At 42.2% G+C, this 19,260-nt stretch overlaps 1 protein-coding gene across 1 annotated transcript; it reads right to left on the bottom strand.

Annotated features, from left to right (window-relative positions):
* Nucleotides 1-1,812: 1,812 nt before the first annotated feature.
* Nucleotides 1,813-17,167, bottom strand: zbtb45 (zinc finger and BTB domain containing 45). Its single transcript, XM_044016141.1, has 6 exons — nucleotides 17,035-17,167; nucleotides 11,708-13,030; nucleotides 11,225-11,359; nucleotides 8,138-8,278; nucleotides 4,032-4,302; nucleotides 1,813-2,826 (listed from the first exon to the last, which is right to left on the bottom strand). Exons 2-6 carry the CDS (start codon nucleotides 12,749-12,751, stop codon nucleotides 2,408-2,410), a joined length of 2,010 nt encoding a protein of 669 aa, XP_043872076.1. The 5' UTR covers nucleotides 12,752-13,030; nucleotides 17,035-17,167; the 3' UTR covers nucleotides 1,813-2,407.
* Nucleotides 17,168-19,260: the final 2,093 nt, after the last annotated feature.

Raw genomic sequence — 19,260 nt, 5'->3', positions numbered from 1 at the left:
TCCTCCTCCTCCTCCTCCTCCCTGCTGTAGCCCTACTCTGCTCGGACTACTTTCCTTCTTCATCTAATCATTCATTAACGCCCATCTTTGTCACCCTCCTGAATAACTCCAGGCTTCGTTTACATTGAATTCAGTTAATTCATGAAGAGTTTTTTTTTTGTTTTTTTTCCCAATTCAATTTTCAACCACCTGAACACAACTCTGAACATCGGTATTGATTTTACACTTGGTTTTCACGAAAAAGCGCTATAGAAATTTAAGTTATTATTTTTGGTAGCTCAGTGTGTCTATCTGTGTGTGCTTCTGCACACAACCTTCTGATCTGGAGTCAGAAGCTCTAATGTTGCACCACAGAGTCTGTTACACATATAGGCCGACAGAGGCTTGTTGCATAAACGGGGTGAAGTCTGCCATCTCTGATTGCCTTGTTATTATTGTTATTATTAGTCACTTCATTTCAAACTGTGTTCAACAACCACAGAAAGACACTTTTGTGGTTATTTTAGGGGTCGTGCAGGAAAAAAGGACATGAAGAACTGAGAACGTTCAGGTTTTTCTGCTAAGCAAATAATTCACCTACCTAAATACAAGCAACATGGAAATGTGCTTTCCTCCCTAGATCCAACACTTGTGTCATACAGTTCCTTACACTTCTTGCTTAAATGTAACTCAGGCATTCTTCCTATTGACAGAGCAACAAGAACAAAGCAAGCCATTGAAAATAATGGATTTCAGGGTGCACTGGTGTAGCCGTCCCATTCTATCATATAAGAGCCATTAATCGACTCTTAGAAATATTTTAATACTTTGTTTCATAATGATTCCATGTATCTGTAGTCGTTTTCTGAAATAACTAAGTCATTTTATTTGATTCTACATGACCTGAGAGAGTTATATTTTTGAGTGCTGTAGCAAGTAGGAACCTTTAGAGGAACTCCCCCGGTTCTAAAGTAATCTGAGGTAATTTTTGCATTGCTGAGTGAAACTCCAAAGACACCTGGAAACGACCCATGAGACAAAGCTTTATGTGGCATCATTTTTGGATTTTGGTAAATCGCCACCTGGCTTCATATTAATGCAGTGTTCTCAGACTAATGCCTGATTTATACTCTGTATACTATCACTTTACAGTCTGATTTATAATCTGTCAGAAATTACAACAATGTTAATACATTTTGTCGAGTGTCGTTCATCAAGTGTCAAGGCATAAAAATCCTGGGCACTTCAAAGTGGCCATTATAATAAAGGTACAATTAACATGAACTCAACATGAATTAAACGAATCCAATGGTGAATCCAAGCCTTCCTCACAAAGTCACTTTTCCCCCTTATTTCCATAATTTGCATGTCTATATAATCCAAATTCCCACCCAGCAACCTCAACCAAAAGCTACGAACCCGCCACCCCCCCACCCACGTGTCCCGTCCCTCCATCCCAAACCTGCTCGGTCTTCCTAACCTCTTTGGTGACTCTTTTGGCGCAATTTCACCGGCTCTACTCACCTAGCCTCGCCACACCACGGCACGGTTTAAGTAGCATTTCCACTAGCATAGTACCTGGTACCAGGTACTATTTTTAGTATCTGCTCAGGCGAGGTTCCAAAAGCGTGCCGAGTAGGTACTATGCAATGATTGGTCCAACTGCCGGCCACTGACTGGCGAGAGTGCCGTCACAGGAAGAGACGTCTCACACACAAATCAAGCCGAACAGCGCCGAACTGTAGATCAGTTAAAACTACTTAACAATCCTAAAAACGTGTGTTAATCTCCAACAACTACAGGAGTATGGTGTAAAGTCAATAGTCACTTGTGTGTGTGTGTGTGTCGCGTATAAAACAAAGTCACCACAGTTTAACTCAGCCCACGTTAAGTAGGTACTTTTTTGTCGAGGAGAAGCAACCTAAACCAGCCTTGTCGTGTCGAGGTGAGGCGAGTAGAGCCGGTGGAAATACGCCATTTGTCTTTGTAACAGGGTTCCTACATTTTCTCCATTTTAGAATTCAAAACTGCTTCTCACCGAAAGATGATTTTTAAAAATGGCTGTTCAATGCGAGGTGCGTGATTGTTGCTCTGCAGCTTACAAATAATCATCAGCAACAAATGTCACCACACAGGAAATGACCATTGGCTTACAACTATTTAAAACTGGTTATCTAAAACTCACACATGTTTTCACCCGCAAAAGTTTTAAAGAATTTTTGTGCAATTCAAAGATTTACATCATTTTCAAATTTCCAAAGGCTGTCCAGCCTTGTGTAGGAACCCTGACTCAAGTGGTGTTAAGATAAAATAATGGGAGATTCTGTAAGTGCTGTTCCCACCAGAACATAAGATCAACAAGGCTGTTAGGACCAAGTAAGGAATGGGCTCACTAACCTCACCATGTCCCCCAGATCTCCCCTCTACTCTAAGTGGAGGAAGCTCCATGGCTGGACATGTTGGTCATGCTGCCGACCATGCCGGCCGCGGCAGCCATACCTGAGGGCCCTCCAAGAGCCGGAGGGCTGTGCTTGGTAGGTGAGGTCATGTCGGCTCCACGGCCCTGGCCTTGGCCCTGGCCCTGGGGGTTGTGGTGGGCGTGCTGCAGGGCGTGGCGCTCCAGCAAGGTGCGGTGCGTGAAGGCCCGGTGGCACACGTTGCACTGGAAGGTGCGCTCAGCACGGTGGGTGCGCATGTGCACATTGAGCGAACTTTTCTGGGTGAAGCGCTTGCCACACATGGAGCACTGGAAGGCCCTGACGCCGGTATGTACCACCATGTGCTTGAGGAGGTAGTCGCGCAGGGAGAAGGAGCGCCAGCAGATGGAGCACTGATGAGGTTTCTGACCTGAAAGGGTCAGAAACACACGCACACACTCTTGGTTATGGTGATATGAGCATTTATGATTGGCTCTATATACATGGATACACTCTGGTATTACATTAAATAATAAAAAACAAAAAAAAAACCTAGAGCTCTTATGGTGGATTCACAATCACAATTTCAATTTCTCACACAACTGTGCTGTGTTGTTGTTGATGAATGAGAAGTGTTTATTGAAGAACGTTTTTGGGGATTTGGCGGAAACTTCACTTCCAGTGTAACTGGAACTCAGCATGAGGACACACTCACACTTCCTCTTCTCTCCCAGCTCTCCACCACCTACCTCTGCATTCAGGCATCCTCAGCACCAAATTACAGAGTAGTATTAATTAGGGCTGTAAACTCCTAGTCGACTGGTTGATTTATTGGTCGAATTGGTCTGGCCCAATCAAAATTCAGATGTGGCGATTTTTTGCCATGTTAATTTCATACAGTCTATGGTTAATTTCATCAGGAGGAAAGTACCAACGGCTAATGGGGGTGTTTTCAGAGCACCCCTGTTTCACAGGTGACAGTGTGTCTACAGAGAACAACCCCCTTGTTTTACCTATTTTGGATTAACCCATTCCACTAGAGACAGATAGATTAAAGAACGTCCACGTTCTTCCACATCCGGTGATTTTATTTAATTTTGAGCTTTTAATTTTAGGCTACAGTCAGTCCTCCTCTAACATCCATGTCAAAGACATCTGCAGTGGGGCAGCATTTTACAAAAATAGATGGCGGGGGAAAAAAGTCGAATGCAAAGTTTGCAAGCAACAGTTTGCATATCACAGCTCGACTACAAACATAGCACATCATATAAAAACGGTAACTAACTCGTCTGCTCCGTCCGTTTTGAGTATATGAACATATCAGTATTGGCATATTTCAATGTTTTGGTCTAATAATCGCTGATTCAGCACACCCGCTCGCAACAAGGGCATAATCTCAATATGCAAAAAACTTGCTTTGCTTTCGGTGTGAACACATCATTTGGGCTCAGGTGGGCATGTTATTGTCTCTTTTTCATAATCTCTTTAACATTACACAACACCCAAGTCGAAACTCAAGTAGCTGACTATATACACAATATTATGAAGACACCTTTCATTGCTTGTGTGAATGAGTACTGATACAATGTAAATAAACAACAAATGTCGACAGTGTTGGAGACAGAGGTGTCTTACCAGAGTGGATAAACATGTGCTTGCTGTAGTTCTTCCTGGAACGTAAAGATTTGCCACAGTGCGTGCAGTCAAATGAGGTCTCAGATCCCTGGGAGGAAGGGGAGGGGCCTGCAGAGCAGGAGGAGGCGGATGGAGGCGGAACTGGAGTCATTGGTGCCTGGGGAGGAGCTGGCTGACTGGGCTCTGTCGGCATGCTGTCAATCCCACCCATTGGCCCGCCTACGTAGAACGGAGGTGGCTGGGATTGGCTCACCGGGTACTGGAACATGAGCTAGGGCGGTAAAAACAAAGAAAGAAATAATGTCAAAAACATAATTATCTGTGAGGGGATTCACAAAATATTGATAAGAATCTGAAACTGCTGCTAAGTCCCCATCGTGTCTTCAAGCTGTGGTTTGGAAAAACTCCCTGAAAGTGAAGGTTTTCTTTGCAGTTTCTGAGCACATTCCCTTCACAAGTGTTTTCAGGGAACTACGGTGGCCTTCGCTGAACAGAAAGGATGAAAACATGAATTTACAAGTCTCTCCACTCTTCCACTCTCTCTGCAGTGTCCTCCTCCTTTGTGGGTTTTTGCACCTGGTTTATGTGGCTGGACTGTTCTTTGTTTGTGTAGTAAAACTCAGCTTTAAAACACAAAATGAACGACCACTTGGGCCGCTATAAATATACACATAAGCACAAGATGGCAGCCTCCGCACAACTGTGCCCTAAGTACATATAACAGGGTTATTATTAAGGCCACCAAATTAATTTTTATTTCAAATATACATATACAATATATTGAAGGATGAAAGATAAAACACATTTCCTCAATCCTCCACTTCTTCCTAAATGGGACATTTACTCGTGTCTCCTTTTAATCTTGCAGTAGATTTCACACTTTCTCTGGCTGCAAGGAGTTTATATTCTGAGAGCAATTGAAATGAATAAACTGAAATTAAGTTTAATGTTCCATCTAGACATGAAAAGGTTTTGCTTGTAGAAATTACCTGCACCACAAACAAGATCACTTATGTGGTTACAAATTCTTGAACACGTTTTACCTTTCCCCTCATTGAGCAATACAGATATGTACAAATATCTTTTCTTTCCGTCCACTGAACTACTTCACAGTTTTCTGTCCACGTCAGTTTTCCTAGCTGCGCATAGGATCAAAGTTTTCTCCAAACTAATTGTCACAAAATGTTTCTTGTCAGCACAGGTCCTCAACTTAGAAAGATTTATGGGCGAGCACAGAGGAACAACTCCCCTTCAGGAGATGAATGTTGAAAAAAAAAAAGAGGCTCCAAACAGTGCACTGCACATACATGACTCTGCACAGTCAAGCTCAAGCACTCAAGAAAAGCAGCAATGAGCAGCAACACTTTGGCTTTAACTTTGGCAACTGTTGCTTGAAACTATTTATTATTGTAGAGCGAACAGTAGACATGATGAGAAATACCTATTCTGACAAGCTTTTAATTTATCGATTGTAAACACTTATTTCTTACTGAAGAACAGCCTCTGTATCTGCAGTCAGAGCACTAAAATCTGCATCTGTCAGGATCTTTAGAATAACTGTTGATTGTTGAGTCTCATCTGTCAAACACTAACTTTCTGGGATGGAGGCTATTTGTCCTGATCTTTTCCCGCAGATGAACGCAGACATTTCTTCACACATATTGACAAACTTCCTCCTTTAACCAACGCTATTTAGGAACATTTTAGTTTTTAGGGTTGCTCTGCAGCATAGGCTGCAAACATATAAACTTGGTCCAGAATATATATATTATATTATGCTCAGAGTTTATTACTTAATTGTGTGTCTTTCGATGGTGTGTCTCCATTACACAGTTCTAGCACTTTTTTGCTTTTCCTGTTACCTGGCGCTATTTTTGGTACCTGCTCTTTCGAGATTCCAAGTATCGTTGCCCTGATACTAAAATGTAACGTCGACAGACTGTCGGCCATGGTAGGAATAGTCATGAGCAGGACTTCCGACACAAGAATCAAAGCGAATAATGCCCAACTGTAGATCAGTTAAAAAGACTTACAATTTCAAGACCATTTCTGGTGCATTTAGCGACGGCACTGCCATATTTCAGTTCAGCGACTGTGTCAGACCGAGTCTGTGCTCCGGTCATGCAGGAAGTACTGAACATTTCTGTGAACAAATCTTTTTAATGAACTGATTCTAAAGACTCAGTACACTGAAAAGAACTCCTTTGCCCATCACTAGTTTGTGACACACAGACCAGGTCGTCATAGCACTGCCATGAAGTCTATATGACACATATAGACTTCGTGGCACTTGAGAACCCTCTAGCGGTACTGGGAACTTTCACAACAGTGAGTGAAAGTGACATCCGCAGAAGGCACTACAGACCAACGCCAAATATGTTGATATTTTATCTATATCGTGACATGACACGATATGGTCTTGCAATTTTGATATCATGATAAAGTATCTGTGATGAACTCTCCTGCTTTTAAAGGCTGTTGCAATGATAATCAACACATTTATTATATTGAATACATTTGTGAAATACACTACATATTTTAAATAGAATATATATAGATTAGAAAAACAACACAATTATATTTTAAAAAGTCACTTAATAACAATTATTTTATTTTAAGCTAATTATTTATGATAAAGCAAAAGTTGACCATATTTATAGGCATTCATTGTTTCCAACACAAGTATCCTTCATTTAACATTAAAAAGCCAAAGGAATAAAGCAGGTATTATATGAAATAAAAGGTAATAAATGTATTTTTGTATTAAGGTCATGTAATACAGATCATAAACAGTATTTTATTATAGAGTGTATTTGCAGTATATTGTTAAACATCCAGAGTCCAGAGAAACAACCTATGTAGCTTTGATAGATACATTGGGATATAGCCTGAAACTATTCAGATATTGTGACCATTTAGCAATATTTAATGATATCAAAAACAACTGTGGCAAGTTATTGTTCAGAGGGAGAAGAGGATCCAGCGCAACCCCAGCTTCAACACTGTAAACATTCCCATACATACATTCAATAACTCATTGTCACTGCCCTTGTTGTTTGTTTTAATTAAAAAAGAGACATGAAACCTTAATTGTGTTAGCAACAGTTGGAGAGAAACCATGAGAGACATCTATTACAAAATACCAATACCACAAATGATTGGCAGGTACATGTGACTATGGGCTTAGAGTGTCCTCCCAGTGAAAAGGAACAGAAGAAATCAGGTCAGACAGATAGAACATGTTTGTCTGCCTGCTGGACTTTTATGTTTGTAATACTTCCCCTGCCAATTTAGGTGGAAAGTTATTCATATAATTAAAATTAGAAAATAGTGTCTGAAAACACGTGAAAAAATTACAACAAAGAATTACGGAGTTAAAAATAAAATCAGTCTTATGTCATGTGTGTCTAAACAATGATGCAATAGAGCTATAGCTAACTCCTCATCCTCAAACAGTGGTTATCAGCGGTTCACATAGTAAATGCAACTGCCTTTGTTTTGTTAGCTAGATTAAGATGTATTTGTCCTGAAAATGTGTAGTACCTCTGTGTTTATGTTTAAGTCGTTAAGTCGTTAAACTGACACCTGAGTGGTGAAAAGGTTGCTCCTCGACATGTTTGATGAACAGGGAGTCAAGTAACATTGTTTACATTACATTATGTAAAGACAGTGACACTGACAGTGTGCAACAGAGATGTTCACGGACATTGGTCCGCATTTAAGGGAGTAGACCAGTATATGTGTGTGTGTGTGTATGTGTGTGTGAACACACCCCAAGGTTCTCAGAGAATGTTGCAGAATTGTATATGATTTGAAAAGTAATTTTCAAACACTGAAATGTGGTAAGATGCTAATACATTTTCCTGGAGAGGAAACTAAGTGCTGTTTTTAAGTCAATTAAATCAAACTCCATTCAGAACTCTTGACGTTTCCTTGTTGAATGTCTATGTTACAATCCATTGTAGCATCATCAAAATTATTTATTTCTGTTATTTTATGGTTTAATGTTTATATATATCAAAAGTTACAAAAAAAGTTTAAATTGTTGCATCATGTTGCATTGAAAGTAACCATGGCATATGATATAAGACTCTGACTACACCAACCTGGTTGTTGAGGGACTGTGTGGTTGGGGGTGGAGTCAGAGGCTTGTTGACCCTTCCTCTCGGGTTGAAGGTCATGGCGCGGGGAGGCTCACTCTGTGGCCAGAAACTCTCTGAAAACACGCTCTGCTCATCATAGAAATCCTGAAACACAAAATTCACATGTATGTCATGTTAAGTTTAGTATTTGTTTTGTGGCCTCACTTCAAGCAGGTCTCTTAAAGTCATAGTTCAAGTGTGTTTGTATAGCTGATAGAGTGCACCTCACACAGACACTCGCTCGCACTGAAAACATGACTGAAAAACTCATTTTGGCCACTTAACAAAAGGCAAACCTAATAAATACCTACACCACTTAAGTTTTACTATATATTTAGAACTGCCATTTTATCCCACCAGTAGACAGCCTGTATCAAGAGGAAACTAAATGCTGTAGACCACTCACTCTCCCACACCAAAGTCCATTGAGAAAATTGTTTTTCAGTTCCCACTGCTGCCCTGTTTTCCAAATGTGTGTCAGTTAAGTAAATCAAAAACAAAAACACCCACATGTGAACTTCATGATGGTGGATGCAGCAGTAGATCAACAAATCCTGCATGCCTTGATGTAAAATCATTAGTGAGATGAATTAGCAACCATATTGTTGCTTGTATCTGGAGGGTCACCAGTTCAAATATCAGGATGGGTCAAGGGCTGGAGTGCCCCTAGGCAAGGCACCCAAATTACCTATTGCTTGTGTGTGTGTGTGAGTAATAAGGATGGGTTAAATGCAGAGGTCAAATTCACTATCACTAACTGGAGTGTGTGCAAAAACAATTCATTATTCTAATTCTTAAGCTATAACATGATTAACCTGGTGTAGATTTTAGAAGGTGAGCCTTTTGTTAGTGTCCTCCTTTGTGTCTAAAACTGCTTCCCAGCTGAGGGGGAACACCAGGAGCGCACGCGGCACAATCAGTGATGACTACTGTACCTTACAGTACCCTATATAACCACACTTCAAAAGGAGCCCAACGATCACTTCAAGCTATAGCTATAGTTCTTTGGGTGACATATACGTATATACAGAGACCTTAATGGAGGATGTTGAACACGTACCTGCTCCATAGTTCAAAGTCCTGCTCTTCTCTCTGCTCTAAAACCTTCTGAGAAAACGCATCACATGTGCTCGCCTCCGCAAGAGTGTGCATACAGAAAAGGAGCCGAGTCTGAACTGCACATTCTTGCCGCATCTCCGTTCATGTGCAGATACGCACAGACCACATCCCTCATTATTTGCGTTTGCAACCTCCTCTTTACCCCGAGTGTACACACGCTGAAGTTGGAAAGATAAATTTGTGCGGTGCGGTCTGACCAGTTGAGCTGCATTACTGTCAGAGCAGCAGTTGATCTAAATTACAGTATGATATATAGAAGGGGAGGTAATTTAAGGAGACATACCAACATGGGTGGAGCTCCTCTAACATACAACCGAGGGAAATCCCAACGGCAGAAAATCTCAAGTGGCTGCTGGAGTTTCATTAAAATACATTACAATCACAATATGTATCGTATCAACAGATACATGCCAATAAACAAATGATGACGTCATATTCCCAGCTCTCTCTCTAGCGCTGTCATTGACTGTCTTGTGTTTGGAGATTGTTTGACAATGTTAACAACTGATGTCATTGAAAAGTAAGTAAAGTCAGTCTGGGGGTGAAAAAAGTGTTGAAACAAAAAAAACAAAACCTATTTTTACTCAAATAAATAAAACAGACCAATGATTGTTCCACACACTGTTGGCTGCACTGAACATCCACAGCTCATTCCTGTCTGTGACTCTGTTTATGTGCTCTGTGTGTGCACTGTGCTACACTCACACTGCACTTCTCTGTGTGTGTGTGTGTGTGTCTCCGCCCGCAGTAAATACAGTTAGATGGATCTCACTTGTGCGGCAGAATTGTGCATTTCCTTGTCGTAACGTATATCTGTTTATGACAGAAAGTCGGTGGGTTTGTCGCAATTCGCATGGTGTGTGAGGGACAGCATGTGTATGGGGGGAGGGGCGGACTGTGAGCTGACAGCTCGGAGAAAGAGTGTGAGAGAGAGGGAGCGCGCAGAGCAAGGTTCAGAGATGCTTTTTTGTAACAAAACAAAAGTTGACATGTTCTAAAAAGAGAGAAAACATCGTACACCCTGCGATGTGACAATCGCACATGCGCACATAGCTTAAACGACATCGTGCAGCCCAAACCGACTGAAACTAAACTGTAAAATACTAATTAAACAGCAAAAACAGCAACAATGTCCCCTATCCTGTATCTGCATTGCAGGGCTGCAACAATAACACGTTGATCTTGTTTCAATTTCAGTTGAACATTTGTGAACAGACTAACCAAGAACAAAAGCACACTTCTGGATGTTGATGAATGTGGGAAACATTCCCCTTTTTAAAATGGCCTCAATTTCTCTTCAACTATAAACACTAGTGTCTAAGTCACTAGTGTGTGATCAGTAAATGTTTAAATTGTCTGTGCCGAGACAAACGAGTAAGTAATGTGAAGATGTTACACATACACCACGTCATGTGAACTTAGTGCAGCAGACAGAGGAAACATTTTAAATTGGATTATTTGTTCGTGCTGAGTGAACTGATGATCACATGCTTTTCTTTTGCGTGAAGGACACAACGTCCCAAACTGAGCAGATAATTTCGTTCCCAAATCACAAATGGCTGTGCAGCAGTTTGGTGGAGAAAAACTGACAGTTGAAAAAAGCTGAATCCTTTTGACTGTGTGGCAGATGTTCCCTGTGTAGTCTGCAGCAGGCTGCGGCATAAATCTGCTCCACCACCTTTTCCCTTCCACTTACTTCAGGACTTCAGTGATGGAAATGCTGAGCATAAATTAAGCATGATGACGGGGATTCTTAAAGTTTCCTTTACCAACATATGACCATAAAATGAAGGCCTTACACTCAGAATATGGAAGATGTTTCTAAACGACTGTTCAATGAAAGTGCTAGATATAAAAAAGCTTCACAACGGCTGTCTAATTTACATTCTCATTGGCTCTCATGGCAAAAGCTCTCCTCAGAGATAAACCCACCTGGCCAAAGCCTGCCATGGATTCCTGGGAGCCCTGCTGCTCACCATCTCTTCTCCCTTCCTCCAGGGCATAAACGGTCCCATCTGCGTCCTGAACCCCTTCATCTTTTACCACCACGCCCTCTCCTCCCAGCACCTGAACAAGGAGAGAAAAAAAGGTGCAATTTCAGTTCTGAGTGGTAAAAGAAATTAGGTTTGCAGCAGCAGTAAAACGCAGCACACTGACTCAGCTGCAGCACCTTCAAACAGCCACTAATAAGTTTTAATGACGTACAGTAAATATGCAGAAGTCCATAGAATATCAACAATTAAAATTGAGACCAGAGCTTCTCTTCGGCTCTGCAAAGTGCAGAAACATCTCAGCAATATACGCCAGTGCAGTGTGAGAAGAGGGAAAAGCAGAAAAAGAAAGAAAAAGCAAACCGTTGCAGCTCTGCTTGCCTGAAAGCTGTAACCATGGCAACCCTTCCCCTTATCCCCCTACCTGGAGTCTTAGAGGCTGCCTCTGCTTGCGGCTGTGGCTCACCCCCCTGTCTCTGTCTCCGTCTCTCCCTCGCTCTCTCCCGTCCAGGTCCTCCTCCTCGCTGTAGCGCTCCATCGCTACCAGGTCGTCAGAGAGGTCAGTTGTGTTGCCGCGCAGGCTGTCCCTGCCAATGCTGTCCACACTGGCCACGCCGGAGCTGCAGCCTGCCGACAGATTCCCTGTGCTACTAGTGTTGGCTCCATTGGCCGTCTGTGCCAACAGGTCTCGGAGCTTGTACCTGACGTCCTGAGTGCAGCTGGAGCTCTGCTTCATGAGGACTGCTCCAGCCCCGGAGCCCATCCCGTCACCACACATGGCGCCAGGGCCCATGTCACCCAGCGCCATCAGACTCACGGTGTTGGCCTGCTCCATCGGGCCTGGGCCCCCCTCGCTGACACTGGCACCCCCCAGACCCCCGCCCATGTTGCTAGCACCGCATTCAGCCATGAAGTTAGAGAAGTTTGCATAGCCCCCACTTGCTCCACCAACAGAACAGCTTGCGCTGCCACTGCTCTCTCTCCCTTTACCCCCACCACGCTCCTCTTGTTTGGGCAGAACTCCTCCGAGCATTCCTCCTCCTGCTGCAGCGGCCGCTGCTGCTGCGGCCGCTGCCCCTGCTGCCGCCTTCCTCTGAGAGATGATCTGGGTGCACTCGTCGATGACCGTCTTGATCTGGAGGATGCTTGCGGCAGTGAGGATGCAGAGGGCCTGGGACTGCAGCACCACCAGAGAGCCGCTGTACATGAAATCCACCAGCTGCTTCACTGTTTCTGCGGGCACCAGCGGTGGCACCGAGATTTCGGAGTGGCCCAGCAGCAGCTTGTCCTGGAAGAAGGGGCTGCCAGCTGCCAAAACGCAAGCATGGGCGCGCAGTGAGGCGTCATGTATCCGCACAGTCACGTCGCAGAAGAGGCCCTCACGCCGCTGCGTGCGCAGGGCTTCCAGCACCGACTGGCTGGAGTTGTGGAGGTGGATGTAGTGCACGGTTTCTGTGCCAGGTGCCATGGCGGGAGGGGGTGAGTCGCCAGTGATTGAGTGGGAGGAGGGGTGGGGGAGGGGGGGCAGGTGCCTGGGGTTTTGCGTCAGCTTGAGGGATAAGGAGGACAGGGAGGGGAACGGGTACAGTGCATGGGCCACGGTGGGGCCGTGTCCCTTCAAACAGCCATGAGTCTGATGGAAGCGGTCAAACTGCGGCTGCACTGTGGTGAGGAGCTGCCTGTGCTGTCCTGAGAGGGTGGGATGTTGACGGCCCGTCTCCACCAGCAGCTCCTACTCTGTTCAAATCTGTTGAATGAACATGAGAAGATGAGACTGAATATGCAACCAGCAACTGAGTTTTTGATGCTGAAACTAGGGGTGGGCGATATTGGCAAAAAATATTCAGCAGATATGCTTTAAAAATGTGATTTTAATTGTCTAAGTTATAATTCATTAATTGTTGCTTACAAATTGTATCAATGGACACAAAAAAGGAAACAACAATTTATTGTCTTTAAACCTAGGGAATCAAGTAAATATTCAGACAAAAAAAAACAAAGTACTCTATGCATGTTCTGCATAACATTGCACACAGACTTCATCTTATTAAACAAATTAAATTAAAGATTAACTTCAAGTTCTGTCCAGGATTCACACAAAAACAAAAAAGTAAAGCTTCCCCAGTGTGCCCCAGATTATCTAACTGAAAAAAATTAGCTTTAAACAGATGTCATTAATAGAAACAAAATCCCCAGTCAAATAGAAACGAATGCTATTACTATACCGTATAGACTTAGTAGGACTGTCAGTTTTTTTTCAAAAACTAAGTTCGAACTAAATTATAATGAACCTTAATTTGTTCAATTCTTTCAAACCCCCACCCCATCAAGTGCACGCCACCCCCCTACCACCACTCAAATGTAATAATGTTACATCCAGTAGCCGTTTGTCAATGCAAACAGCTTAATTTCTGAAGTCTGTCAACATGATTGTGAGTGTAGCTCGCTTTCATTTACATTATTACCTGCTGATGAGAATTCAGCGAAATGTTAACGTGTGTGAAGAAAAGTTTACATACGCATGTCTTCGGCTCGAGAAACGTCATTTACATACTTGACATCATTACAACACAGACGACAAAACTATCGCAAATGATACACATCACACACCTTTATCTGAAACAATTAGACTACCAATTGGATTGAAAACAAATTTGCAATAAGGATTGTCCTTTTGATCTTCAGTATAAGTGGCAGTCCAAAAGCAAGGCATCCAAAGCACTCTTACAGACTTACTCCAATGGCCTCTCACTGCATTGTATCCAGTGCCCCCCCCGTCTTTCCCATTTTGTGTATTTTATAGGGCAAAATAAATCAAATCAGACACCATGCCACTTATACCTCTTTGACTTTCTCTAAAGCTCAATCATTATTATGAATTTTGAAAAGTCTATGGGGCGAAAGTGGCTCCACTAGTCCTTGGGACACATTTGGACACTTAACCGCACGTTGCTACCGACGGCTGTATGAGTGGGTATATTACACATGTATATTAAAGGGTACATAAGCACACTTAGAATCGCTGTTGAGCACCCAATTTCCACTGGCACTTTTGCGACGGATAATTTTAATATTCCAAAAATATTGAAATGTCCAACTTTTCCACAAATTTAAAGTATACTTTGAGTGTTTGATTAAAGATTAAGAAAAAAAAAACCCGACGTGTGGGTCGTTCAAGTTGACTGCACATGCTCAATATATTGGGATGGAATAGAGTCAGGTTTGCACATGTGGAATGCAAGACAGAGTATGTAACTCTCTGTGGACAAGGAACTTAAAGCCCATGGCCAAGAGGAAAGGATATAGGCACATAACTATAAGGTCACTGGTTCAATCCTGGGACTGGCCAATCCCCATTGCTTCCCAGGCACAGATAAGTGCTGCCCACTGCTCCTGTGCCCAGGCTTGTGTGTGTTCATTACTGGTGTGTAATAAGGATGGGTTAACTGCAGGGGACAAACTCACTATCACTGATTGGTGTGTGTGTGTGTGTGTGTGTGTGCAAAAAATTACTAATTCTAAAAAGTATCGGAAAATCTATCATTCTGCAATGATGACTTTTCCATCCAGGATTACGATAGGATACGATATGTAGGGATGTCACGGTAAACCAGAGCAAAGGTCCAGACGGTGAAGGTTACCATATTAGTCTTAAATACCATGGTAACTGCGGTCCATGACCAAGGTGTGGAAAATTCGCAAGATAAACACTGCACACTGTGCCTGCAGTATCGTGCTGTGCATTTGTTATGAAGTGAAGAAAACATGGCGGAGGGAGGATGTGAGAGCAGCTGTCCTAGAGACATTTTTCCACCTTCTAAGAGGACAAAATCTGATCACATGACCTAAATGTGGCTATTTCCTTCATCATTGCCAAGGATATAATGTCATTCCAAATAGTGGAGAGGCCTGGCTGAAGACTGCTGTGCCTCATTACAATGTTTAATCAAGGATTTTCTTTTCCAAAACAGAAATCACCAAACTCTACAATCAGGTTAAAGCTAGTGTATGAAAACGTTTAACTGTACTGTTATTGGTGGAACATGTTTATAATTAATCTTGTTTCTATTTAAACATTTGAGTTACTTAGTAGAAATCAATGCAGTTTCTCCAGCTCAGAGGACGGCTCTTTTTGATGAAAACATAAATGTTGTAGCGTGTTGTCTACATCACTATGATTCCAAAAAATATTTGGCATGTGTTTCAACAATGTTTCTTTCAAATGTTATTGATCTGGGAAGTTTGAATCTGTGAATATCTTTCTAAATTGACTTTAGTGTCACAGTTTCAAGCGAGGGTGCCCTCCATTTGCTTACCCTGCAGTCCAAGTGATTGATGGGAATGATACTAAACCCACAAATTAGTATTTTGGGCCCACACATTAATATTTTGTGTGCATGCTATCCTTATTTCATGGCCACTAATTAATATTTTGTGGGCAGTTTTCTCCCCATGTCATGTCTGGGTCTCAAAAAAATAAAAAATTGTTCAAATACTGCATAGGTTTTATGCTGAGGAGGTGGAAAAGTTGGCAAACATTTAAAAGGTGAATGTGGATAAGTGCAATGGAGAAATGGTTCAGAAATCACATGACTGAAATGTCTCTCCAGCTTAAGGCATTTCACTGCAGTGGAAAAACAACAGCACAGGAAGCGAATATGCCTCTGTAACAGCTGCTACTGCCGCACTTCATTTACATGATCAAGTTGTTCTTTCTTATGCATTTCCTGTGGTGAACCCAACTTAAAATGTTTAGCCACCTCCTGCTTATCTCAGTTTAACAGCAGTGGATTTCATCAAACAACTGCTCAGTATCCAACAATTAATTCCAGAAAATGTGTTTAGAATTTGGAACACATTTGAATTAAAACCAAATTACAGCTATTATTGGACTGCTGGTCTGGTGACATCTTGACAGTGATGACATGGTGATGAACACTTGAATCGAGAAGCAATCCATTAATTGGATAATTGAGACATTCGTGATAATACCACAGAACAATTAGTCGCAGTCCAGGTTTTCAAACGTTGAACACGGGTGACATCACAGAACTGCTGCTCTGGCATCTCTGACATCACATAGCTGGCTACAGGTCGCCTGCTAATAACATCCGAAAAGTCGCGTGCATCACCTATATCACACCTGTTTTGGGGCAAATGACAGCACGTGCCGTGCGCGAGCCCATGCAGCCCCTCCTCGGGCTCAGTATAGGTATGTTGTGCGCGCTGTGCATCCGCAACAACACACATTTAGCTGTTAGCTGTGCGACACAGACAAACAAAGAGTGAAGCGGCGGACGCTGAAACACTCGAAAGGAGCGAAAATGTAGCAGCCCGTTCCAGTTACACAGGTAACTGATCAGCCAGTGCTAACAGCGACGGGCTAACGCTAGCTCGCCTTAGCTGTTGACATTAGCGCCACGGATATGTGCAAAAAATACACCGACTTTTTCATGAAATGTGAGTTTTATCATCACAAGGGATACTAGTGAAACATTAAAAATGTCAAACAGCCACTGGCAAAATGTTTAGCATAACACAAAAGCTCACCTACACGCTCCTGTAAGCTGCTAACCTAGCTAAAGTACTAGCTAGTGCAAACTGCCATACACACACAGCTAGTAGATCGTGCATGCTAGCTAACGAGACTACCACCCCTTTTCTGTGCGGAGCTCGTTGACATTAATTCTTGGTTTTCTGGGGGGAAAGTGGTAGGACTATGCGTTAGTTAAATTGTGAATAGTGACGTACCTGCTCGCGTGCGATGACAGTCCGGCGCTTGTTTGTTTCAGGCAGATGGATGCAGCAGGAAGCCCTCGGTACAACGAACCAAACCTGGTGAGAGCTGGAGACAAACACACGCACACACATGCACACACGCCGAGAGAGAGGGATATGTGGAGGCTGCTACCTAACGTCTGCTAAACTGGTGTTAGTGCCTGCAGTACTTTTCTCACATTAAGGATGTCATACTAAGAAAAAGTTGGACAGATAGCAGTGTCTTCATTCAAATACAAACATAAACCTGACCAGAGGTAGACTAATGAATCGGTCAGCGTATTATAGGTGTGTTTGTTATGAATGTTGCTACTGGCACCAAAACTAAATCAAACTTTATTAAAAACGTTATTCAACGAAATGTAGTTTTTTTTTGTACACATGTAAAGGTCCAGTGTGTTATTTTACTGTCCATTACTATACTTATACAAGTGTATATCTTAAAAGAAATAAACATAATGTATAATTGTGGTCTTAAAGCTGCAGTGCATACATCTTAAATACAAATTAAATTACATTCAAATCATTGTAAAACGAGAACTTGCAGCACACACCTTTGTATTACAAACTGTCACCTACATATTTACAATTTGAACCACTCCATCCAATCTGTGTAGAACTTTAACTGATTATGGCTATTACCATTTTACATAAATATGACAAAATTAATCTAATCTGTTGAGATGTAGCTGAGATGTACACATCTGAACAACAAATCTGTAATCTGGATGAAACTCAAATCTGCCCCACACTAGAAGATAAGTGGCCAGATTTCAGTCCTGATCTGGCCCTTCCAAAAATCGGGGCTGCCTTCTGATTTTAGGCTGATTTGAATAGATTATCTGGCCAAATTATCCTGTAGTGTGAGGGCTTAACAGACGCGATTTTACTGTCATCAGATGCATCAGAGTCTTCCCGATTTCAAATCTTAAATATTCAACATGTTTGATATTTTACGACTGAACAGCGATAGGGGCACGAGCAGAACCCTGCATTACCAATGAGAGAGAGTTGACCGGGAAATTAATGTTGCGTACATTCATTAAGAATTGTGTCCTCTCAGCACAACGACTTCACCAACAGTCCGCCTTCATGTCTGTTTATATTCTGAAATCACATTAAAACATGTAAGTTTCTGTGATATCCCAAATCCCTGGAATCTACTCCCTGAAATGGTTTGTTTAAATGCAAAGTGTGTGGTCCTGCACCTTGACTGGATCGTCTAGTCTGTGCTTTCTCAGGATTAAACATTGAAAATCGGTTACAAAGTTCATTGTGTCTGTGGTCTCCATGTTTTTAAAATCACTTAAGATTTGAAAATCCCCTTGTGTGGGACAGGCTTTTTAGTCTGTCCCACATCATGATGGAGTACCATACCACTGATGGAGTGTCTGAACCTGCATACACATACCACAATTTTGCCCGTTATAAGAGTCAGGGATTTCTTATCGTTTTCTTTGTGATGTCATCAGTGGGATTCTTATCAAACTTTTATGGGAAAATACTTGAGTGATCACCTACCCATCACAAAATTCAGATTGATCCGACAAAAACTGTGGACAGGAAGTTACTAACAGAAGGACAAGCTTACAGATGAACCCATGCCCATTAAAAACATAACCTTGGCATTGCTAACAATGCTAACCAAGTCTATCTGCTCCACGTGTCCATCTCTGTGTTTCTCAGTATCGCAGTGTTTTTCAGCAAGCAGGTGCCCAGTCATTTCCTTCTTCTTCCAGCTTTTCCCTTGTGGGTCCACCACAGTGGATCATCAATTTGAACGCAATAGCCGGTATTTGTCCAGAGAGATGGTAGATACACATATTTTTAACACAATATACATAATTCAGATGCACTGTCAGTATTTGGACCTAGATCAGTAAACAATATTACACTTTAAATGGAGTGAATAAGATTTTTTTTCATATCTACAGGTTGCATACAAGGTTTATTAATGCGTGTGAATGAGTGTTTGTGCAGCAATTTATTGTTACTGCACTGTGTGTAGCTTTGTTTTCTGAAGGGATTAACTTCATCGCTGTTGGCAGCAGCTTAGATGATCTAAGCACGGAATGATCATGGATACAGTTTGTACCTTTGAGGTTGACGACAGTGTTGTGCAGTGCTGTGTTGATGAGAAATATTTGAATCATACTGTACAGACAAGTCTGAGGTGAACTGGTTTGAGTTATTCAGTGG

Source organism: Solea senegalensis, unplaced genomic scaffold (assembly GCF_019176455.1).
Source record: "Solea senegalensis isolate Sse05_10M unplaced genomic scaffold, IFAPA_SoseM_1 scf7180000014209, whole genome shotgun sequence".
Lineage (NCBI taxonomy): Eukaryota > Metazoa > Chordata > Actinopteri > Pleuronectiformes > Soleidae > Solea > Solea senegalensis.
The sequence above is the reverse complement of the archived record's forward strand: the minus strand, read 5'-3'. Positions and strand labels throughout refer to the sequence as shown.